The sequence below is a fragment of the Dromaius novaehollandiae genome, chromosome 5 (assembly GCF_036370855.1).
Source record: "Dromaius novaehollandiae isolate bDroNov1 chromosome 5, bDroNov1.hap1, whole genome shotgun sequence".
NCBI classification, from domain to species: Eukaryota; Metazoa; Chordata; class Aves; order Casuariiformes; family Dromaiidae; genus Dromaius; species Dromaius novaehollandiae.
The window spans coordinates 61,817,212-61,841,338 of NC_088102.1; the positions used below are offsets into that span (position 1 = coordinate 61,817,212).

Below are 24,127 nucleotides of genomic sequence, written 5' to 3' on the forward strand. Positions count from 1 at the left end.
CTAGCAGTGAATTGTGCCTTAGACCTGGTGCAGCCAGGCCCTCAGCCATACAGAGCACCTGTAGGTGCGCCAGAGTCAATGATTCTGCATGAGGGTATACCAGTTAAGAAACTGCCCAAATTTTTTGTTCACTGGCATCTGGAGTTAATTATTTGCTCCCCTTGAAGTTTTTAAAATAAAATATACTATGAGCACTAGTGAATGTCCAATAATATAGCTGGCCAAGCTTTTGCTTCCTTTAATTTTGTTCATACAGAGAGACATAATTCAGTAATGGAGAGCTTCTACTATGTAAACCTAACATGCAGCTCTGGCAAGAAAGTTCATGGACCCTTCAGTAGACTGCCAGCGACTAGAGAAATTTTTATCACTGCGGACTTTGAGCTTGAAACAAGCCATGAAGAGGTGACAGGTTGGTTGGAAAATAATCCAAGGTGCAGTTTGAAGCTTCTTACCATTTGCTCCTTAATTTCTGTATTTTTCATTTCTGTCTTTATGCAAAATAATAATAAAAGTATCTCCTGTTTTGAAAACTAATTTTTCTGCTTCAAAAAGGGTGAAGGATGGTGATAGTTTCTAAAATCAAAGAGATGCCCATAGATTAAAGGCTTCTGGTCTGATTAATTTTCTTCTGGCCTGCTGGTGTTGTCCTTAAGTATTTCAGACTTGTTCACAGAAGTTGCCTTCTCAGTGATATGCACTGGCTGGTGTTTTCAATCAGGTGGATTTTTGTGCATGGTCAGTTATAGCAGCTTTCACCCTTGATACTTTTCAGATACGTGTGATGTGCGCTGTGCACGAAAAAAGACTGAAAAGAGGTTCCGTAAAACCATTCGAACTTTGCGGAAGACAGTCAGCAGGGACCATTTCCGTGTTCGCGTCTCTGGCGTGGACCATGAATTGGCGAGAAAGTCTCTCAAGCTATCAGAGCCACAGGAATCATGTGGTGTAGGACAGATGCATGTGGTTAACAGATGTGGTGAGTAAACATAAATTAGGAATAAACCATCATATCTGTTTTGCTTGTTTTGCTCAGGTCTGATGAGTGTGAAGGGATAGCTGGAAGTCTGTCCAGGAGAGAGGACAGCTGTGTGGAGCAGTAGGGGTTGCTGTTTGCACTACTGATAGTCCCTCTCTATCTGTTTTACTGTTGATAATTGCCACGTTACAGAGTAGAACAAGAACTCAGTGCTCTGCGCTTTGTTATAAATGATGCACAGCCCACAGCAAGCTACAAGGTAGCAAATTTGGGTTAACATCAGATACCAATTGCCTTGAGATCACCAATGTTATTTATGAAAGACTGCATTTAATACGTAGTGTGACACTGTGCTTCTGGACTTGTGAATATTTCATCTCTCCCTTGTTCCAAAGAAAAGGCTGAGCAGATTTTGCTAGCTGCATTCTCTTTGCTGATTAAGCTTTAAGTGCTAGAGAATCTTCATGACAGAGTTATAATTCATGGGGGATAGAGGGTTTTATAAGCCAGTACTGAGCAAATCTTAATTGTCATGGCACTGGAGGGCACCACCATAATGCAGCCCATGATAAATGCTTCCAAAGCACAAAAGTTAAGGAGAAGGGTCAGATGTTATCTTAACAGGGGTCTAACAACCATGACGGCTAATTCAGGCTGTATAGGGTGTGCAGCATGTAAGTGCTTTAGTGAATCAGCAGGCCTTTAAAATGCTTGTCAGACTGAATTAGCACATCTTCCAGCAGCAACCCATTCGGCCTCAGAATAGATTTTCCTATCTGGTTTTACTAATTCTTGAAAAACTTGGATTCCTGTAACAGAAGAATTAGCTGGTTATGTTTGAAACCTCTGCCAAAACCACATCCTTCTCAGTGGATTTGCTGTGATCAAATGAGCACGAAACTTCCATCTCAGCCTTTTTCTTCCTTGGGCACTAAGAAATTCTCTCTCCTTCACTTACATGTTGCCCACGTATTTTGATTAAATGTATAGAAACTTAGTATTTTTTTAAACCTCTCTTTCTTCTTTGTCAAATTGCTGGAAGTTGGACAAAGTTCACTAGTTGCTGAGGAGGCGTAAAGTGCACACAGAGGCCGCGTTATTACATAAGCCTCATTTTCTTAGGAAAACTGTCCCAGCTTTATGGTAAAGGCAGTGTGAGGTGGTGGCTGCTGCTGCTGCTCTTACTGCCAGTCAGAAGTAGCTAAGAAATAGAGTGGGAAGAAGAGAATAGAATGGAAATAGTGTGGAAGAAGAGGAAGAAGCTAGCTCAGGGATATGGGTGGGAGAGTAAGTTTGTTTGTTGAATCTGATTGTTTTGCAGAGCTGCTGAGAACTTTTGGACAGGATTGAGCCCCTGTTTATCTAGACATGCTAATGATTCTAGGGAGAAGATGACTGTAGCAAGAGATACCAGGTCAGCAGGTGGATTCAGAGTGGTTGGTGGATGTGATCTCAGGACAGGTGGAGAACTTTGGCAAAAGGATTTTGCCTAGTCTGATCTGAGGAGCAGGAACCACTGAGGGAACAAAGTAAGTTTAGGGTCTTGCAAGTCTTCTGTGATGCAGACAGTGAGAGAAGTATAAGATTCAGTTCACTTTTTTCAAATATATTTTTTAAAACAGAGTACTTGGAGTCTGACAAGGTTAGATATAGCTTTATTGATTCAGACAGTCCTGTACTGGTCCTCTTCCTGTGACAGATTCCTCTTGGCAGAGCACTGTCTGCAACATTAGATGCATCTGTGTAAGAGAGAAAGTGCAGCTCCTGCTCTGGCAGCTTTTCTCTTAGGGAACTGGCCTGCAGTCACAGCACTCAGCTAAACTGCATTTGGTATCCCAGGTTTAGTGAGGTAGTACTTTTCCTAACTTCAATGTTTTAACTCTTACTGACCACAGTGAGACACAGTGCAGAACAGAAGTTCCATAAAGGTACCAGAAACAGATTAGACATGATTTCCAAGGTAGTTCATCTTTCTGAATATGTGTATGTCCCGTGTTCTTTAAACAGCTGTCGAAAGGGAATTCACTGTTGATTTCAAATAATGGCATGTTTTATTTCAAGTTTGCTGTTTAACATACTGTTCTGTCTGGGATTTTCTGATGCCTTTGAGGTCCAAGTATTCTGGTTGCATTTGTCTACTTTGTCACATCAGAGTTCTGTATTAATGAGTAGGCATATATAGCACTGGCTTATGTTAGTTAATTCTGTGAAGTCCTGTGAATGGCTTCCAAGGAACAGTCAGCAGTAGGTCTCTATTAATTTATATCACAGAAAATGTATATAGTAAAATGGAACCTTCATCAGCCTTTCCAGAGAGTTGGACTGTCATAGCAGGAGGCCGATCCTTCCACACTAAAGTAAATCTTACACTAAAGTAAATCTTGCACTAAAAAACATGCAGTTTGGACTGAGAGTGCTTCAAGACTGAACCCTCTAGGAATTCAGGAAATGCTAAATGTTCCTTTGAAAGGTGGAGATTTGTCTTGGGGAGCAATAGCCCTGTCTTTTGAAGAATGAAATTACATCCACTGACTTGGCTACCATTATTGGTTCCACAGTGTGAGCTAGATTTTAGACAGATTTCACAGCCAAAGACCAAACTGTTTAAATACTGGCAATTTCTTATTGGAATCTGATTTACTAGGAACATCCATACTGAAAGAGATGAAGCTGATATCCTTTGAGGGCCTTTTGTGCCCCAGCATTTTCCTCTGAGAGAGAAGCAGCCAAGCAATTTAACTGCTTTTTCTGTTGCTTTTTACACTGCAATACATTGGTCATATCCCATGTAGCTGAAAGTTTTGTTTGGTGTTTTTTGTGTTGGATGCACGAATACTTTAAGTGATGGAAGCAAGGCAAAGAAAAATACCATTTCCTGACCTTCTCACTGTGTAGAAGGACACGTAAGAATGCCCTTGCTCCACTGTAGTCACAGGTGGTTTCATCCAGAGAGCTCAGTCACTTCAGAGAACAGCAAGCGTGATCAGCACTGGCATAGGCACTGCTCTGAAGTACAGGTTGGGCAGCTTCATTTTGTGTGGGAGGTGTTGATGCGTTTCATTGCTCAGCATTCAGCAATTTTGTCCCCTTAGTTTAGAGAATGCAAACAAAATATCAATATTTTATACAAAAGTGTTTGTTAAAGTTTGGATGTGGTATGATACTGGGATTACAAAAGTGTGAAAAAGACGTTTGTAGAAAAAGGGAAGTGCTGCCTGTCTTTGCAGCTGTTGCAGTTTGTAGTTGTGTTTTCACACAACAGAGAACCATATGTTGCATTTATTTTTTACTTTTTTATAAAATCGACAAGAAAAAATAAATAAGCTATCAAATAGCAGAGACATCGCTATTATGTCTGCTAACCGCTTGCTCTCACAATCATAGATTTAATACATAAATCCTTAAGATACATCACTATCTCATGTGACTGAAGTGCGTGAACTGCTAAAAAACAATACCTTCAAGGATGCCGTTTCAGCATCAATTTGCCTCAGTTGTTTGTGATTTTGCTTATAAAGTCAAGGCATGGTTCTTAAGAAAATGGTGAGATGGTGGATCGTGACCTCCTTTATGAGGTTCACCTTCTTAGCCGCTGAGTACTACAGCATTTGTGTATAGGAGCAAATGCTCAAAGGCTAATGTGTTGAAAAGAGGGGAAGAGCCTTTAAATGTCTTTGTAACTATTAATCCTGGTTCCCTGTGGGCCTCTCTCTTTTTTTTTTCTCCCCTTTCTTTGCTTTCTTGTTTTTGCATCAGAAAAGCTTTCACATATTCCCCCCCCACCAAAAAAAAAAAAAAAAAAAAAAAACACACCAAAAAAACCCAGCTGCATGAGATTCAGGATTGAGATTTTAATGGGTATTGAAGACAAACAAAGACAGTGGCTGCAGAAATGAAGTCTACTGGAGGCAATTGGTTCTTTTGTTCATTTGAAGAAAAACAAGCAGGTTGCTGAAAAAGAGCAAAGTTAGCCAGTGGAATTCTGATTTAATGTTGTTATTTGCAAAGCTTTAGCTCTTGTTTCAGACTGGGCATCTCCCATGTGTCAGGAGGGACCATGCAGTTTCTAGTTTTGTGAAATGAGGCTCATAAACTTTTTAGCTTCATTTAAACAAATGCTCTGACAAGAAGAATTTTGAATTTGCCTTAGAGGAGGGTTCTTTGTTTTTTGTTAAGAGGGGACTCATTCGTGTCAGACTAATTCCATGCACATTCCTATGGATTTCTGTGGGATGATTTCTTTGCTGATGAACTGTCTCTGTAATGAATGTTACTGTAATTGAGCCTAATGCCATCTATATCTGTTTGTTACGGTAAGTTGGGCCCTGGTAAGTGCTGTGAGTTTCTAAAACATGCTTTCCTCATCGCCTCTGCTTTGTGCTTGAGTGGGTTTAGATGAGGTGTTTGGAAGATCTCTAAGTTGAAGATGGGGAGGAATTAGGAGCAACCCACAGGGAACATGTTTGCAGATCAAGCTGTCTGGACACTTGTACCAGTTATAAAAGCTTGGTTTTATGTAGTCATGTAGAGAAACTGGTGTATTTAAGAGCTTGAAGCATTCAGGCTTAGGCATCACTTGGAGTAATTTTAATATTTAGATTGAATAATGGTATTTTTTAGACGTAGATAGCTAAATCTTTATCTGGAGGTATTAACCTCTTTTCTCATATGCGCATAAGATCTGTTAAGGCTTGAAGTGTTTGGCATACTTCAGAAGTCATGGTGGAGGAAAGACAGGATTATGCATTTTTTGCATTAGGCAGTCCAAAATTTAAAACTTAATTTTCCCAGACCCTGTATTTCATATCCTTTACCTTTATAGGACCTAATCTAGAGTTCTTTTTAAAATTCTCATTGATTTCAAATAAAGCATGAACACTTAATACCCTTGTGAATCAGGGCCATTACTGCAGTTAGTAACATCAGATATGAATGTGTGTGGAGTACCCTCATAGGCCTATTCCATCTCAGTCAGGTCACTGCAATTGCAGGAGACACACCACAAAATCCATTTAATAAACTAGTGACCTCTGTTGTAAAAAGTGTTGCCCTCACCTAGCCTGTCCTGGAAGGCTGCGCTGTAACTGCCGGGCTCTGGTAATGACCTGAACTGATTTCTGAGCAGAGAGCAGCCGACCACCCCTTGCTAGGGTGGTGGCACCCTATTCACCAAAGCCCCATGGAAGCACAGAAAAGCCTGTTGCTCATCCAAATGCACTCCACTGTCAGCCCAGCTAGTCTCAGGCAAGCTGCCACTGCCGGTGCAGATTCCTGGTTTTAAGCATTACTTCCTACTGAAACAGCCAGGTAGTCACTACTTGGCTTTGTTTCCATGTTGGGCCAGTCCCTCGTCTTTCCTTCCCTTTAATCCTTAACTGATGTGCTTTTTTCTTTTTAAGCTCTTTCAAAACTGTAACTGCCATACTGTACACAGCTTTTGTCAGCTGGTTTTGCACATTGCATTGGAGAGTAGCTAGTTGGACACTTTTTACTTTTTGTTGTTGTCACCTTTTAGGAAAATCAAAATGAAATACTTGGGTTGATTGATTTGGCTCAAATGGAAATTTTTTTTTTTGGCTCAGGTTGATTTTATGCAGTTTCTGCCTTTTGCTTCTGCAGTTATAACATGTCACAGCTTTGTGTTTCTTCTGTGGGCACTGCCACTGTTGTACCCTACTGTGCCCCCAGCAGAACTGACACGGTGCATCCCTGGGTGCCCTGTGCAGGTCAAGGACAGGAGGGAAATGGATTCAACTGAAACAGTTGAAGTGTACCTCTCTTGCAGTATGGTAGCTGCTTCCTAGGCCACAGATTAACCCTGAACAAAGCTGAAACAAAATTTCAGCAGTCTTTCAGTTGCACACAACCCCCCAAATAGCAGAAGTCCTGATATTTGATCAGCTCTAATACTGTTGTAAATCTAGTCCTTGTATCACCTCATAATTCATCTTCAGTAGTTTAGCTGCTGACATCTAATTTGGCTTTGAACCCACAGACACAAAATGGTGATGACTTGATATTTTCTCTTGTTGCTAGTTAGCTGCGGTGTGGGAACGTACTATGATGGGGAACGAGAAAGCTGTGTTTTATGCCCTAATGGAACTTACCAGGATGAGGAAGGACAAATAACTTGTGACTCTTGCCCCAGTCCTCAGAATCCTGGAAATCAAAAATTAGCTGGAGCTCACAGTGTGTCTGACTGTGGAGGTAAGGCACAGAAACAGCCCCACCTGATGCTTCTGCCCCTTCTTTCTCTTGCTTTCAGCAATCACATGTGCAGCACATGTAAGGATGCCCCATGCTTGGGATCTCAGTGATGCCTGAGGAGAACTGAATAAGTTTACCTCCACAATGCAGATCTCCAAAAATTAGTCATTTTGCTAAATATTTCTGCAATATTTAGATGAACTCAGTTTTCTTCCACAAGGAATTTTATAATTTTACCACATGCGGTTTCAAGGCAAGTGACATGCAAAAGGCAAAGCTGTCAAGGAGAGATCTGATAGGATAGGTTCTCAAATGTAACATTTCTATGTAAGTGGTGGGTTTGGTTCCTGCCTGGGATGCAGGACAGATTCCAGCTGAGCTCTGTGAACTAACCTACTGTTATGCTGCACTCTGAGCATGGTCAAGAAACCTGAAGTACAGTTTAAGGTGGTATTTGTGTTTTTACATGTGTCAATGTAAAGTTGCATTCTGTTCTTTCTTAAAAAAAACAAAACAAAACAAAAAAACCCAAAACAACAACAACAAAAAACCCCACACCCACCAAAGATTCCAAATCTGAATGTGTGATTAGAAGGAAGGCAGAAGGCAGTTTATGAGGAGGTAGCAGAGGGCAGACAGCCTCTAATGAGGCCTCTCAGAGCTTGCCTTGGCTGTATAGCTATAGAGGTTTTTTTTTTTTTTTTTGGGGGGGGGGGGGGGGGAAGAGACTTGCACTGGACTTCTCATTAACTCTGGCCTGAAGTGTCTGTCCTGAAGTCAGCAGACACTTTTCAGAATAACCTTTACTAACCTTGATGTCTTTCCTTGTCACTGAAATGAAAATAGTGCTCTTTCCCTACCTTATTGGAAGTGTTGCAATGAAAGACTTAATTCATTTATGTTTGTTGAGCTGCGCAGAGAGTACAAAGATGAGTGTTCTGTAGGAATGTTTATAAAATAAGAAAGGCTTGAAAAGCTTGGGAGCAAATGAATGTGTCTCCTTATGAGAGCAGAAGTGATACGTGGTGGAAAAGTCAGAACCAAGACCTGAGATGGTCTCCTTCCTCGCTAGCTTTCGTTGATGAGCTACAGAGCATTGTTCACCTGCTGTATTTTATTTTTAAGCTAAAGAGGAATGCTTGCTATTCCACCAAGTGTATCAGCCATAAACTAAATTCTTCATCATTGATCATGACCTGTAGTTAATGCCATGCTTGTTGTTAGTCATATATCCTGAAATGAAGCCAAGGCCAATTTAACTTCCTAACAAAACAGCTATTCAGTGAGTGATTTAGTGGAGCTATAAATTAAAACTAACAGTTTATTATCGTAACAGCTCTTTAAAAGGACAGGATTTTTCAGCACAGCTGAACTGCAGCAGTATTTTGCACCTTCCAAAGCAGGGCAGTTACTGAGTACTGACATGGAAATTAGTTGTTTTGTGAAAAGCTTAAAAAAAATTTTTTTTTGAGGTACCCATAAATATTCCTATGTCTGTTACATAATACCGGGGTGTGTATTTAAATAAAATCAGTCTGATTAGGTTAATGGTATCTACATACCATACCAAAAACAGCAATTCAGAGTACAGATAACCGTATCTAAGATCCAGTACCAGAGGAATGGCAAGAGGATTTCTCCATTTAAAGTCTCTGAGGCATGTGTTATGTTTAGGTTAGTAAGTTTGCACAAGTCTTTATTGTGCTTGAGGTTTTCACACAATTCAGCAACATCAGTGTTTATAATATTCCAACAATCATTAAGATTAAAAATGCTTTTAGAAATCTGTAAGTACATTTTTGGTACCTCTGTTTCAGTGCTAAATTGTTTCATTTTGGAGTAGTCCAAGAGCTCTTTAGCTAGAAAGGGGGGATAGTGACTATCTGATCACACCATACAGATTAGCGGAGGTTACTGGGCAGGCCTGGTGTGACAGCCTTGCAACAAAGCATGAAATCCATAGCAGTTCAGATGAGTTCACCAGCACCAGAAGTTATCAATGTCCAGTGTATGTATTGAGTCCTATGGATTGCTTGCATTTCATTCTGAACCCCGCTTCCCCAGCTGAGACGAGAACAGTTACATCGTGGAGTTGCAGGTCCTGTGCAGGCTCACTAACATAACCTGTACCTTAGGGGTGAAGGTAAGGCAAGTGTGTTTTTCCTCCTCCAGACCAGTGCTCACCAGGTGAATATTCCCCCGATGGCTTCAAACCCTGTCTGCCATGCCCCCCTGGAACATACCAGCCTGAAGCTGGGCGGGTGTCCTGCTTTCCCTGCGGAGGAGGTCTAACAACAAGATACAGCAGTGCATCCTTGTTTCAGGACTGTGAGACCAAAGGTAAGATCAAGATATGATGAGCTGCACTGCTTTGAGGCAAAGCTACAGCTTTGGCTACAAATGGGGCATTGCAAGAAGGGTGCTTCTCCTGTCAAGAATCTCTCCTGCCAGGCTTCTCGTAGTTAGCTGCCCTGGCCTGGCTGCAAGGAAACTCAGTGGAGCCTCAAGTCTTTTCATAACTGATTTTTATACAAGACTCAAGGAGGTGCTGGGAGATAGGTGGAAGTTGGTTGGTGAAGTCACTGATCTGTGAAGAGTTACAGAAAGGAATTCTGGAGGAAAAAAAAAGTCTCAGGGGAAAATCAACAGCTCTATGCCTTAGTGACATTTTGATTTTGAGCACAGCAGCCTGCTTCAAAATGTGAAGGAGGAAATTGCAAACCTAGAGGATAAGTAAGAAAATGATTTCTTCATGTTCATAATGAGAAACTGGCTTGGATGCCCTGGGAGATGTTTAAAGAGCCAGCATTCAGCTTAACTCTGCAGTACCTCACAAAGCCCTCCAAACTTGACCAAATGGAGCTGCCATGCAATTAGCTCCCAAAGTCTGTCTCGCAAGAGTGAAAATCAGGTAGGATCATATCTTTAAGAATGGAAGGATATCCTGTTTGCATTTTAGTTATCTAAAATCTAAAAAGCTAAAAGACAGCTATAAAGTTGTCTTTGAAAATGCCAATTAAAATATGTGTCCATAGAGAGAGATGAAAAGTTAATTGTTATAATTGCCTGGTATCTTAAGGCATCGATAAAAGACCATCACTTTTATCAAAATCACCATGAATAAGAAGTGGTGATAGAAAATCTATTGGGATCGAGTAGAAATAAGGGACAGAAATAAGGTCCTGATACCAATATTTGGTGTTAGTTTAGCTAAACAGACCTTTCTGGTGTCTGTTAAGATATGTATGCTATTGAGAACACTGAGAATTGCAACATAATAGAAGAATCTTGCAGTACGGTTGAATAACTAATGCTTTTGGTAATAACATGATAGTTAACAGATTTCTTCAATGAAGAATCACTGAATCCACAAACACTGCTGTTTCATACTCAATTTTGCGACGTTAGAACAGTTAAAAGTAGTCAGAAAAAAAAACACTTCGAATCAAGATAAGAGGAACTGATTTCAGATTTATTTAACACAGGTAAACAAAAACAGGTCTGTCAGGTTCAGTTTTTGAATTAAAGTAGAGATTAAAGGAATTTTTATGTCATCTGGAATGAAGAGCTCAGGGACTTGCATGTATAAGAGGTCACATGAGACACTGAATCTGTTTAAATCACAGGTGCAAGAGCTTCTTGGAACTTGTATCTGAAGCATTTGGAGGGGGGGAAAAACATGTAGGGAAGCGCTCCAGACTGAGCTAGCCGAATAAAAGCCTCAACAAGAAAAAGATTATTTGGGAGCAAGCAAAGACTAGATGGAACAGAAAAAGGGACTGTGCAGCACAGAAAACTACATCTGAAAGGCCAGGTAGTGAATTATTTTTAAAGTCAAGCTGAGAGGGGTAAACTTGCCAAGTGAGGTAAAAGGAATGGGAAAATGTTTTTCAGTCCCACAAATTAAAGAGGGCAAAGAAAAAGAGGTGGGGGTGGAGTAAACAGCTAAGATAATCTATGGCCCATGCTGTTGACTGTTTTCTGTCAGGTTTCAGTACAGATGATGATGGGCATAGATGCAGAATAGCTAAGCAAAATCGAATTAAAACAATCATATTAGAGATGTAAGCAAAGCTGTTGGAAGTCTTGTACTCTCAGATTGCAATGAGAGAAGAAAATCTTCCTGTCTGCATTCCAGCAAACTGGAACAAGAAGTTGCAAGTCTGCTAGAAAGGATTTTTTTTTCCGTCTTGTGTTTATCTGTCTCATGTCTACATCTTCCATAGAAGTTGTTATGTCTAAGAAAGCTTTTGTATGTCAGGGTGGGGGCTGGCTTTGGTGACACAGGAGGTACCTGCAGCAACCCCTGTGAGGGCTATAGCTTGTGTGTCCTGGTAATTTGGCTGACATGATGAAATAAAGTAGTAGCAGATCTGGGGAAGGTGACTGTACCATGAGTCATGGCTTGTTGTTGTAAGATAGTGTGTGATTGTGAGAGAAGAGGGCAATATACATGTTTAGTCACTAATATTGGTACAATGTACAAATTGTAGAGGGCCAAACTCTTTCACCTCTGTTTGTGGTGAGCTGATCACAGGGATCTCCTAGGATTCAGCAGCAGTACACCTGCTGCTCAGTGTAAGCTGGGCAAGACAGAAAGGTTTAGTTAATATTTGCACAAAAAGTTCATCTTCCATATCAAGCACTTGATAATACACTCTTCACATGAATGTCCTGCTGACAAAATCATGCTGCACTTCCTCACTCCATCTTATTTTTTATTACTGCTTCCACACACTGCTTTATAACACTACATGTGGGTTTTCTGAACTTGGACAAAGTGATTTGGCAAACTGAAATCTGTTTAATTAATTCTGTTTTATTACCTTAGTAGTTCATGTAATAGCATAGCAGGCATTGAAATTAGAATATGCTCTATAAAAGTGCATAAAAATTAAATTTTAATGTGCTACTGCCACTTTAACTATGCTGCCTCTTTAAATGCCTTCCAGTTCAGTGTTCACCTGGCCATTTTTATAATACTACAACTCATCGGTGTATTCGTTGCATAGTTGGGACATACCAGCCTGCGTTTGGACAAAATTACTGTATTTCATGCCCTGGAAACACCACTACTGATTTTGATGGGTCAACTAATATAACACAATGCAAAAGTAAGTATAGCAAGATACTTTGACAGTCTGTTACAAGTGAAAAGGCTGGGTCATTAACATTCAGAGTGGCCTTAAGGGCAAAATTTAGCTTTGCTCCAGGGAGCTTGGAGAGAAGGCAGTGGTGTTGCTCCTCTTTTACTGCCTACCTGCATCTCATCCCAAGTGACTTACCGAGGTCTGTGGGAGACCACCTCTGCAGACTGGTTCCACCGTTCATCTGAAGGAAAGTGATGATCGTGTCTTGCCACTGCGTGCTGGGTCACTCTGGGTCTTGCTATTAAGTCTTTTCTCCTGTGGTGCAGCAGAGTGAGTTTGTGTTGTCAGCATCCTGATTTTTCCCCTCTATCAAAAGGAATGGAAGCTGGCTCACAAAATCTACTTGGCTCTAGTAAGCACTTTTTCTTAATAAACGCCTCTGAAAGAAGCAACTGCAAGGAGAGCCACTGTTCTAGATTATGGTAGCTGTAGTTTGGGAAGTCAAGGGTAAATTAAAGAAGAGAAAACAGAGGGGAGACTCCTCAGAAAAACCTCTGGAGTAACTTGTATATACACACACATATGTATACATTACATACACATATAAACATGTTTCTGGAAACTGCATGTGTCTCACTTGAAAGCTCTGCTCCCTGGGCATGTCACACTTGCACATCCATGTTATGGTTCTGCAGTACCCAGACAGTTGTGACTATGCTGAGTAGGGGAGTATGGGCAAAGCATCCTGCACAGGGGCTCACCCTCTCCTATTGAAGGTTATGGCATTGTATCCGTGCTGGGCTGCTGATCTGTGCAGAGGGAAGGCCTACTCTCTTCCCTGTTTGTGCTGCTGCAGACATGGCATCTGAGCAGAGCAGATTCCAGTTAGACATTGGAGGATATTTCTATAAAGTGTTCTGTCTGGTACAAGCAAGTGAAGCATCCTCACTTGATTTTTATGTCCTCTTACAACTGTCTTGCCGCTTGGCTGTGGGTTGGTCATTAGCAACTCTTCTACGTTAACAAGGATTAACCTGTATTTTATTTCTCAACACTGATTAAACCACAAAGGCAGAAGCAGGCGGTAGTATGAGGTGAAGCTGGTGAAAAGAGCTTTAGCTGCACCAGATGCAAACAGCAAAGTGTGTGTGCCTGTTACCCAGTGACTGTAGAGAGAGCTGTGGGAAGATCTCACTCTGCCTGGTCCTGCATGCTGTATTGCTTTTTCAGATAGGCAATGTGGAGGTGAACTGGGAGATTACACTGGATATATCGAATCACCAAACTATCCGGGGGACTATCCTGCAAACGCTGAGTGTACTTGGAATATTAACCCACCACCAAAGCGCCGTATTCTGATTGTGGTTCCAGAAATATTTCTGCCAATAGAAGATGAATGCGGAGACTACCTGGTGATGCGAAAAAGCTGTAAGTCTGAAATATTTACTGAGGCTCATGGTATCCATCTCAGTATGCAACACAGGCTTCTCCTATTCATTGTTGTTAGCACTAACATTATTGTTAGTTAAACTAAACATAGCCCAGCTGTCCTGTACTTAAGAGTAGAGCTCTACAGGGCAGGACAGTTGATTTCTTTAAATGACAAATTGAGAAATCCTATTTTGCAAAGCTTCTCCATGGATTAAGGAGAATCGAGGGTGCAAGGCTATGATGTGTCAGTGAACTTTGTGAGAAACATTAAGAGGAGGTAGATGGCTCAAGCTAACTAGTGGTGAACTATGCAAAGCATTTCTAGCCTGGATTAGGAAAGAGGAGATACTTGCTAGACTTGAAACCAGTCCCTGCAGGTGCTTGATCTGTGAATGTATAGCTTCGGCCTCTACTATAGGCACATTCTTCAAGGAGTAGACTGTTTTTGTGAAAAAGGAGAATATTCCTGGACCGAGCAGTAATCCATTGATGGCCTGCCATCCACTGATGGCCTGCCTGGTTATGAAGAATAGTGTTTTATTAACACCAGGAGGATGTGGGTGCAGGTTGGAGTGTGCTTTCTTTCCTATTTGCTACATATATTACTCACAGATATGAAAGGTGGTTTATAGGAACTTCCCTTGGGCTATACAATATCGATTGGATGTGAGTTCTCCTACTGTGAGATCAGAAGCATATTGCAGATATTGAAACTTGGTTGAGCACGTTGGGAGAAGAAGATGCCTGCGTGTTGAGGGCAGAATTTGTTCCGCTCGATACAATTTCAGGCTGTGAGCAAACTCCTAACGCAGTCATGCTTGCAGAACTAGATGTGCAACTGTTTTTGTTTGACTGTCACAGCATGATGCCTACAAGATGCAAGCATTTCTTGATTTGGTAGTTTGACCTCCTTTTTGCTTTTTGGTTTTTGTTTGGTTTTTGTTTGTTTTTAATTGCTGATTACCATGAAGTTTTGTCAGATAACTGGCTATTGTGTGTTTTCTTGGAAAGCTTCTTCCAATTCTGTGACCACGTATGAAACCTGTCAAACCTATGAACGCCCCATAGCTTTCACTTCGAGGTCTAAGAAGCTGTGGATCCAGTTCAAGTCGAATGAAGGGAACAGTGCCAAAGGATTCCAAGTTCCCTACGTAACGTATGATGGTAAGTGGATGTGAACAGCTGAGAGTAGTGCGGACTAGTGCAGCTGCAGCAGCACACAACTCCTTGTGGGCTCCTTGACCCTGCTAAGAAGGGGTAACTCAGCCCTCTTGCTCATGTCACTGTTAGACTGCTTCTGGTAGCTGTCTTCATTTAAAACTAGTTTAAGGATCTCTGTATTGTCCTGTAGTCTTAAGTGCAATCACATTTCCAGTCTTCCATAGACTTAAACAAGAGCTGGGATTCTGGGCTGCAGCTCACAAAGGCAAAGTGCAGAACTCACAGCCTGAATGTGTTTTATGTCTTTTTATGTCTTCCTAATTCTGGGTTGCTTCAAGGGCAGAGTGTCCCCAGTTAGGGGCACTGGTAAGTGCTGCTGTGATTTATTGTGTTGCTGCTACCAGCTGTCATCTGGTAGCAAGAGGTGCTCCTTTCAGGTGAGGCCCCTCAAAGCGCTCACCCACAGGGCTTTGCAGGCTGGGAATGTTGGGTGTTCCCCTGTGACCCGGTCTGGATGCTCTGGACCCCTGTAATGCTAGGCAGTCCAGCACTGGCACTGCTGTTATATCTGATTCTGGGACATTTGTAGGCTCCTTAAAGGCTCTACAAAGCAGTGATGTGTGGAGACTTCACTACTACAGAATAAAACCTCTCGAAAACTGCCTCCTTCCAGATGAGGTACTCTGTCTTTTCTGGAAACCTTTTGTGAAAATGCTTCCTTGACCCACCATTTTCAGGTCATTTTGTGCATCCAGGCCAGTGCTGTGTTATCTCTATGAGCTGTCTTCACCATACGCATTTATCCTTCTGCACTCAGAGCCAGTTCCCCTCCCCTACTGAAACAAAGATAGGAGAGCTCCATTTTTCTTGTAGTGCTGTTGGATTGAGGCAGGCCACATGGTTACAGCATGTGTTACAATCTTAGGTGCCTTATGATTTCTTTTGCTTTTGACAGATTGATGATGAGCAGCTCAGCAGAGTACACTTTATAGGCTCATAGTAAACAGTGTTTGCAGTTTATTTACAGAAGAGCATTTGGAATACTTTCCAACTGCTAATATGAGAGCAAAGTACCACTGGTTCTGTTGGGGGTAGGATTTACATATGTAACCAAGGGAGATATTGAATATGTAACTGAAATGAACCTGCAAATGACTGTCTTGTGCATTCTCAATAGAGGATTACCAAGAGCTAATAGAAGATATTGTTCGGGATGGTAGACTTTATGCATCTGAAAATCATCAAGAAATACTTAAGGTAAATTTCTTCCACTGAGAATGTTGCTTTTAATTGTAAATGACTCTAGTTTTTGCTAGTGAGGTTGCCTCCTGCTCTGTATTGGATTTGTTCCTTGGTGCTGTAGACATGCTACTACTTCAGGGAAGTGCTAAATCGGCACATGCCCCACTTGTGCAGGGCAGTCAATAAAAGCCCCATTGTCTAGGGAGATTAAAGGTGGGTCAGACCTACTAGGAGCATGTGTAATTCTTTATAGTAAGGATAGCCCCTCGTGTTTCACATAGACTGTGTAGGAAGGAATCAGTGGAGCAAACTGAAGGACATGGGATTTCATCTCCTGGAGTACAGCTTAGTGCTGCTACTGTAGCCTGTAGATTAGCAAGGACTTTTCCTCCCTGGGTTAGAGGACAGTTGCATGGGCAAGTTGACCGAATGTCATCCCAAGTAGACCTTTCTTTTGCTGGATATTAGCCCCAACTTTTTGCTGTTCTTGAAAGTAAGAGGAGGGAGAAAGTCCTGGCACCACTGTTCAGAGTGACGCTCGACTGACTTTCTGTGGGGCCTGAACATCAACCTCGCTCCACTGATCTGAGAGCCCTTGAAACATTAGTACTTGATAAATAAAATGCTCGTAATCTGTTATGAGTGAACTGGTCATTAAGCTTTGTTTATTCTTACCCTAACTTTTCTGTGGTATGACTGGAAAATCTGCTTCCCTTTTTCTAGGATAAGAAGCTGATAAAAGCCTTGTTTGACGTGCTGGCGCATCCGCAGAACTATTTCAAGTACACAGCCCAAGAATCAAGAGAGATGTTCCCAAGATCCTTCATACGTCTGCTGCGTTCTAAAGTTTCCAGATTTTTGAGGCCTTACAAATAGTTGGTGCTGTACTTAAAGTACTAACCAGCCCTGGGCACGCACAGAGGGGTTGTAGTAGGTGGGGCTGCTTTCTGTGTTTTACTCAGTGGTGCAGAGACTCTGGGGAAGCTTACTAGCCAGCTCTGTTCTTGGCAGAGTTTGGCTTTCTCAGTGCATACAAATATTTTGATGACCAGAATTTTGATTCCTTTCCAGATAATACCTTTTGGGTACCCAGGATACTTCATGGGAGTGTGTATTAGAGACTGACCATAATTTCTGTAATGGGATGGTGCCAGCAGAATTTTGTAGAGCTCTGCCCTGATGCTTCAGCAGCAACTTTAAAAGCTAATGAGGACAAAAGCTAAGTAGTGGGTTGCCATAAATGCACATTACTTCAACAAAGCTGGTTTCATGTTCAGCCTCATTGAAAGTGAGGACAAAATTGGTATCTCTCTTAACTTTTGCTGTGCAGGAAATTCAGAGCTAAGATTGATTAGATTTTTAATCTAAACCAGTGAGTCCAAGAATTGCACAAGATGTCATTTTTCCCTGAACTATGTGTTGTATGAGGCATATGGAGGAATAAACAAAGTGTTGAATGTTAGCTTGAATACTCTGGGTCTGGATCACACTATATTTCTCCATATTCATGCTGATGATCCACTGGTTTAAATGGAAAAACACCAGGATGAAAGTCGGGCGCCACAGTAATGGAAAACAGACCCTGACCCACTGCATACTTCCATTTTGGCCTGACTGCAAATGCTACAACGGAACGGATCCTTTGCTAAGTCCCAGCTAAGTCTTTCCCTGTAGGTAGGCCTGGGACAGAATGAGGCATCGCCTCTTCAAAGTTGTATAAAATTCTATCTTCTGAGCACCCACAGCTGAACTCATAAGCCCCATTTTGAATGCAGGCTTTGCATGCAGATTATGCTGTTGTACATTACTGTTTAAATCTGTATAAGGTTCTTATACGGCCCTCAATCTTTATGTTCTTTATCTTGTCTGAGCACCTTGCAATGACCTTGTTGAGCAGAGCAGGGCTGCTTTCCCTGTCTTGCTGGAGAGGAGTGGATGGGTGGAGATACTCCTCAACCAGTGAAGGCTATTCTGAAAGGGCCTGTAGGGACAACTACGATGCTCAAAATGTTTTTGTTGTCTGAATGCTTTTCTGCCCAGTTATGTTACATCATTGTCCTCTGGCCATGCAAACTGTTTCTGCAGTGGGGTGTACTTTCTGGACCTTGTGTCTGGAAGGGAGACTGCCTCAAACCTGCTCTCTTGTACTTACAACCTGTTTCTTTCTGAATAGGTCACCGGCAGTGCTCTGAGTGACGCAGCGGGTGCACAACTTCCTCTGTGCCCCCCCTTAGGAAAGGTACCACAATTCTGCAGTGCAGCCAGGCCAATTGTTCCCTTTTGTAGGGTTTGGGGTCAGAGCTCTTTGGGTTTCATTGCACTGGCATGTGGTATTTAACCGTCGTATGTGAACAATACCACATTCGCAGTATGACAGATGAAACTCCCATCCAGAACCAGGGTCTGAGTCTCTTCCATACATTGCTAGGAGCAAATGAATGCCACCAAAAGCAGCCTTACTGCATTGTCACACTATGGGAGTCTCATGCTGCAGCATGCAAGACAGTGTAGCTTGTCACGTGGTGAGGGATGCATCTTGCTCCTGGCGTGATGGGGAGGGGCAGCCCTCAGGCCACCGTTGGGGAGGAGACCCTCTTGGGACAGGTGATAAGATGCTGGGTTCCCTGTGGTGCTACTCAGAAGGACCTGCCGCGGTCTGGGTGGAGGAGAGGAGGTGCTTGTGCTGGTGCCAAGAGGGAGAAGTGTGTCCCGGCTGGCTATGCCGGGGCTTCTGCTCTGACTCAGGCACTGCTTGTGTGTTCCTGCTGGCATGGCGGTAGGTGCCCACTGCAGGAACTGGGCTGTCAGGGCTGCGGCAAGGGACAGCTAATGAGGCCGAGGGCATGAGGGAGGCTGGGGTAGATCAGCAGGACGGAGGGGAGGGGACCCAGGCCCCTGTGCTTGCCTGGTTGGTGAGGTCCAGCCTGAACAGGTCCCCTGGTGCCAGATGGGGAGGGACAACAGGGGTGATCTAGAAGGAGACAGTGGAATGGCTAAGGGATGCTCAAGTGAGAGAAAGGGTGATGGGAAAGGCATGTGATGTCTGTGGTGAATGTATGCTGCTGTGCTGAGCTCCCAGCAAGGCATTTCAAGATAGCCTCCCTTCTGACTGCAGGGCCTAGGAGTCTCGTGTCCATGGCTCCCTGCACCAGGTGCAGCGTGTCAGTGAGTCACGGTGACCCACAATCACTTGTGGGTGGTGCTGGAGCTCCTCGACACAGGCGAGAGGCTGCAGCAGTTGCCCTGAGTGGGTGGGTGCTGCATGAGCTGCTTGTGGGCACTGGAGTGGCTCGGCTGCACTCCCCCAGGGAAGCAAGCCGCTTCTCACTGAATTCCCTCATGAGAAGGCTTCAAGTTTGAACAGCTCTTTTTTGTGTTGCCTAGTGACACACAAATTGGAGTGACTGGTTTCAACAAGAGCTTGAGAAAAAAGTTGCGCAACATCAAAATATTGTTCATCAGTGCACTCAGGATTTGTTGCACTGCACTCATCTCGTAGGCACGCTGATGTTCCAGCTCTGCATGGCTCCTCTGTGACCAGGCTCTCATCTTAGGTCTGCATGGTGGATCTCAACTTTGCCTCTCTGTTGCTCCATGGGCATGAGGCGTTTTTGCTGTTGTCTGTGGAAGTTTCAGGCATGCGGAGGGAGAGGAATGTGTTACTGGGGTGTGCGGAGCAGAAAAACCTGCTCTTTCTTGAAGAAGAATCCTTTTTGCTCCGCAGCCTTGTTTTTTGTAGGTAAAAAGTAAATGTCTTGGAAGCTCTTCTGTTACCTTTGATATGAACATTACGAATAAAAATTCCCCTTTTACCGTAGATACTGTGTGTGCGACACAAAGTGAAGAGGGAATTTTTGCCATCATAAATGTTGGAAGAAGTGATAACTATGGCAGATTGTTGTAACGCTTGGTATTGTAACTTCATAGCAATGGTAGTGGCTCCTTAGAAATTTGAGTTTCTACTTTCTACGTGGTTGTAGACTGATCTTATTTTTTGGCAAAAGATAATTCAAAAAATGTTTAACCTTATACAACAGGATTTAACTTTTGAAATAATTAGCATTAACTGGATGACTTAATGTTGCTGATGTGAAATACTCATAGGGCTCTCTTTCATGACTGTAAATTAGTGTAAAATGTTTGACTTACTCTTAATAAGAGAAATAAACCAGTGACCTTTTAGTTGCAAAAGAACATTGGATAATATTTTCAGTTGTCTTTGCTGTGCTAAATAATAGTTTTGTGCCCAAATTAAGGGCTGTGCCACAAGTTACCTCATATCAGATAGATTTTATATCCTGGGAACACCTACTTACCATATTTTGTTATATGTAATATACTATTAGCATGCATCTGTACCTACATAGATAGAACTTTCTGTATATTTAGTGGTGCACATATTTCTGGCTACTGTAAGACCAGAATTATCCTGATATTAGTTAATCTAATAATTATGCTAAAAATAATTCTTATATGGACAAGACTGACAGGCTGTATCAAGACAGAATGAAACACCTAAAATAACTGTGAGGTATTTTATGGCTTTGTGAATGACCCTCAGCTTGCTTTGATCACAGTAACAGGAACTGATTTGTATTAAAATGAATGTAGCCATCCAGGTTCATTTGGTGCACTTCTGGAAGATACAACTGTGTAATTCAGTTGTTAGCTGTTGTTAGCTGACACTGGTCAATATGAAAAGACAGCAAAGTAAACGATGTACAGGACTTTGGCAATTGTGGAAAGGTACAATGACTACAGGCTAATTGCAGCCCAAAACTGTGGTGTTCAAATATTCTTCCCGATAGTGTGAATGTTAGGCTGCAGTGATGGAGATGAGCGCTCAGACACCCTCCAGGACAGGGAATGTCAATTTGCAATATCTTCTGAACTCCCAGAAGAGTGGGAGCCAAAATCCTGATTGGGACCTTCGGATGTCTGCATAATGGAAATAAGTAGTAGTGAAATACAGAGAGCAGGATCTGAAGCTTAGTTAAATCCGAGGAATCAGAAGAGGTCTAATGTGAGTAAGCAGGAAGGAATGGTATTACAGTAATCCTTGGAACAGACTGCAAGGATAGTGGTCCACAAATATTTCTGAATTAAATAAATTAGCAATGCAAATGCTTCTTTATCATGCATGTAGGTGACATTCTGTAAATACAATAGATGCTGAAAATGAAACCTGTCACAACTGAAATGTACATAATACTTCCTATGTTCCCTTTAATGCTGCTCCACTCAAATTTTGTCTGTCTCTGCCAGCAGCAGCCTTGCACGTGTAAGTACTTTTAAAAACTCCTCAGTCAAATCCAGGCCTGGTACAAGTAGGTTTGCTTCTAGGCATCACTGGACCTGAATTGTCCTACAACGGGTCTTGCTACTGCCTGTTAGTTTGAACAGTCCTTTTGCTTGCAGGGCCGACTTCCACTCCGTAGTGCGGAGCTCTGCTTTCCACGACGTATGTTGCGCTCATCAGTGTGAAACGCCCCTGAGCGGTGATGAAAATAGTGCACCTGCAGGGAGGAAAACAGAAGGAGTTAGAGAGTATTCAGGGGACATAGTCCACCCTCAGGTCAGGTTGTCCAGCTTCTCTCCAAGTCAATAGAAATTATATGACTTTCTGCATGTTGCTGTTTTCTTTTAAACTATCTTATTAAATCCACTTCAAGTGTTAAAAAGAAAGAAACTTTCCCTATTTAAATAAGTATTTGTTACTGCAGCTGTTGCTCTGATTAAACAAATTTTGAATAGTAATAAAGTTTGTTGAGGCCTACGTAACAAAGCCCATTTAGTACACATGCAAAAAATAAACCAGAAAAAAAGACCTTGAAGTCGTTTTCCATATTGAAATGTGTGTATAAATACAGAATTCATTCAAGAAATTCCCTCATGCAGGCAAATACTGAATTTGACAACACAACTGAAGCCTGCTTTTTTCAATGGGAAGTTTGCTTCGATAGGCATTGTAGGTTTACAAACCTGGATTTTAATAATCTGCTATGAAATTTCCCATCTGTGACCATTCTGGGGATCAGGAAATGAGGGTTTCTTAGTTTTAAGGGAGAGAAAGTTGCATTGGAAACTGTGAAATGCTCCGAAGCTGTCGCTTGAGACACAAGCTGTTATATGGTAGTTCTTAGTTCAAGTGTTTCATATTGTGCCAAGATCACTACAAACATCCATGAAAAGTTTAAGTACCAAGTAAGTTTATGCTTGACTATGCTTAGAATAACAGTTTTCTCTTCTGTGCCTTGGATCTCATAGAGCAGTGGTAGTCTGAGCCTGTTTTCTGTGCCTTCTTTCCCACTTGCTGTGCTAGAAGAAACGGTGCAAAACATAAAGTGCGGACAGGAGCCCTGAGTTTCCGTACGGATGGAGAATCTCTAGCTGGGATTAAGTTCAGGAGATGGAGAAGCGTAGAGGTATGTGACATACGTGCCTCTGTGTGTGTGATGAGAAGGAGAGCCGTTTGTGAAACGGCTCTCATGAAAGCCGTGTGTACAATACAGGCGTTGTTCAGTGAGAGGAGGGGGGAAGAAGAAAAAGAAGAGGCAAGCCGACGGGGCCGGGAGCCCCGACCCCGAGCGCGGTGCCGGCTGCCTGCCCGCCCCTGCCGGGTGCCGCCGGACCGGCCCCGAAGCAGCGCTGCCGCCGGCCCCGCTGCGGCACCGGAGCGGCGGCTCCCCCTGGCGGCGCGGGAGTGGACCTGTGCGCGGCGGCGGCGGCGGCTGGCAGGAAGGCGGGCACGGCGCGGGCCCGGAGCCGCCGCGGTGCCCGGAGGGGCAGGCGGTGCGGGGCAGGGCTGCGCTGGGGGACTAGGCGTCCTGCTGGCTTCTCGCTGCTGTAGGGCCTGAGCAGTCGTGGGCACTTCACTTGCATTTTTCTATGAGTCTGCTTCCTGCCCCAGAACCAGCAGGCAAGAGTTGGGGTCAAAAGAAAAAAAAAAGGGGGGGGGGGGCAAAGCAGGTTTCAAATGCACCTTTGTCTTTGGAGGTGCTGAGAGCCCTTTACTGCTGTTGGCTGTGGCACTGAAGCATGATGGTACTGTTGGGCTGTTTGCTGTCAATGCAATGCAGCAGGGAGCTAGAGTTTGCTCTGGATCTAGGGCCCCAGGTTCACGTTCCCCCTCACTACATTGGCACTAGCGTTTGCCTTGCACCCTTGTCCCTCCAGGGACTATAGCTACATGTGTCCGTGCTGGTGTTGGAAGAGCTGTTGCAAAATGCCAGCTGGGGCCTGGAGGTCCTGCCGAGGGCAAAACCCAGAGCATCTTCGTGTCAGGAGGCAAGGCATAGATAGCAGCCTGGTATGAAGGGAGAGGGGATCACGATTTTTCTGGGCTTTAATGTGGAAATTAAGAAGATGCTCCAGAAACCTGGGAATTCAACATCTGTGCGTTCAGTAGACAAGCTTTCGTATGGCCACAACCTATGTGTAAATCGGGATGGCCCCCAGTTTGCATTTACTGATGCAGTACTAGTGTGAAGCGTTGTGTGGAAAAGCAGAGCAGTACCAGTTAGTGAAAAAAAAAATGACTGGCCGAAAAGTGCTCAGGAGGCCTATCTGACTTACATAGCACATCATTGCGCCCCTGCTCCTGTAGGTGCTAATTCTCTCCATAAACTTACAAAAATAAACCCCTGAAAAGGCTTATCCATGCTGAGAACAGCAACTTCATTCAGTAGAAGAATGAAGCTTAGCTCTGGTAACTGAGCGCTCAACACTGCAGGCATTGCTATCTCCGTCTGCTGGTGCGTAAACCCCCAAGCCAGGGCCAGTGGCTTTAGATGAAGTGGGCATGTTACAGACAGCTGTCACAGCGCTGTACCAAACACGGGTCTGACTGGACTGTGCACCCTTGGAGCGGGTGACAAAGGCCTGTAGCTTTCTGGCTTGGCAGGATCTCTCTGACCCTGGTGCAGGTACACCTCATTCACAAAAGACCCCACAGGTAGCAGATGTGGGAATTTGCTCTTAGCCTGCCCAGGACTGTGCTATTGTATACAGTAATGTA

The 24,127-nt window shown here is 43.1% G+C and overlaps 1 protein-coding gene across 4 annotated transcripts in view; it reads left to right on the forward strand.

Moving 5' to 3' along the window:
* Positions 1–20,304, forward strand: part of SCUBE2 (signal peptide, CUB domain and EGF like domain containing 2) — a 47,304-nt gene extending 27,000 nt beyond the window's left edge. For 2 of the 4 annotated variants that reach the window (XM_064513034.1, XM_064513032.1), the window contains 9 exons: positions 257–412; positions 776–979; positions 7,016–7,186; positions 9,359–9,526; positions 12,139–12,300; positions 13,507–13,704; positions 14,719–14,871; positions 16,046–16,125; positions 16,834–20,304. In XM_064513034.1, the coding sequence (XP_064369104.1) occupies positions 257–412; positions 776–979; positions 7,016–7,186; positions 9,359–9,526; positions 12,139–12,300; positions 13,507–13,704; positions 14,719–14,871; positions 16,046–16,125; positions 16,834–16,986 (1,445 nt within the window). In that variant the 3' untranslated portion in view covers positions 16,987–20,304. The remainder of the gene's footprint in view (positions 1–256; positions 413–775; positions 980–7,015; positions 7,187–9,358; positions 9,527–12,138; positions 12,301–13,506; positions 13,705–14,718; positions 14,872–16,045; positions 16,126–16,833) is intronic. The other 2 variants (XM_064513033.1, XM_064513035.1) reach the window with 2 other exon arrangements.
* The last annotated feature ends 3,823 nt before the right edge of the window (positions 20,305–24,127 follow it).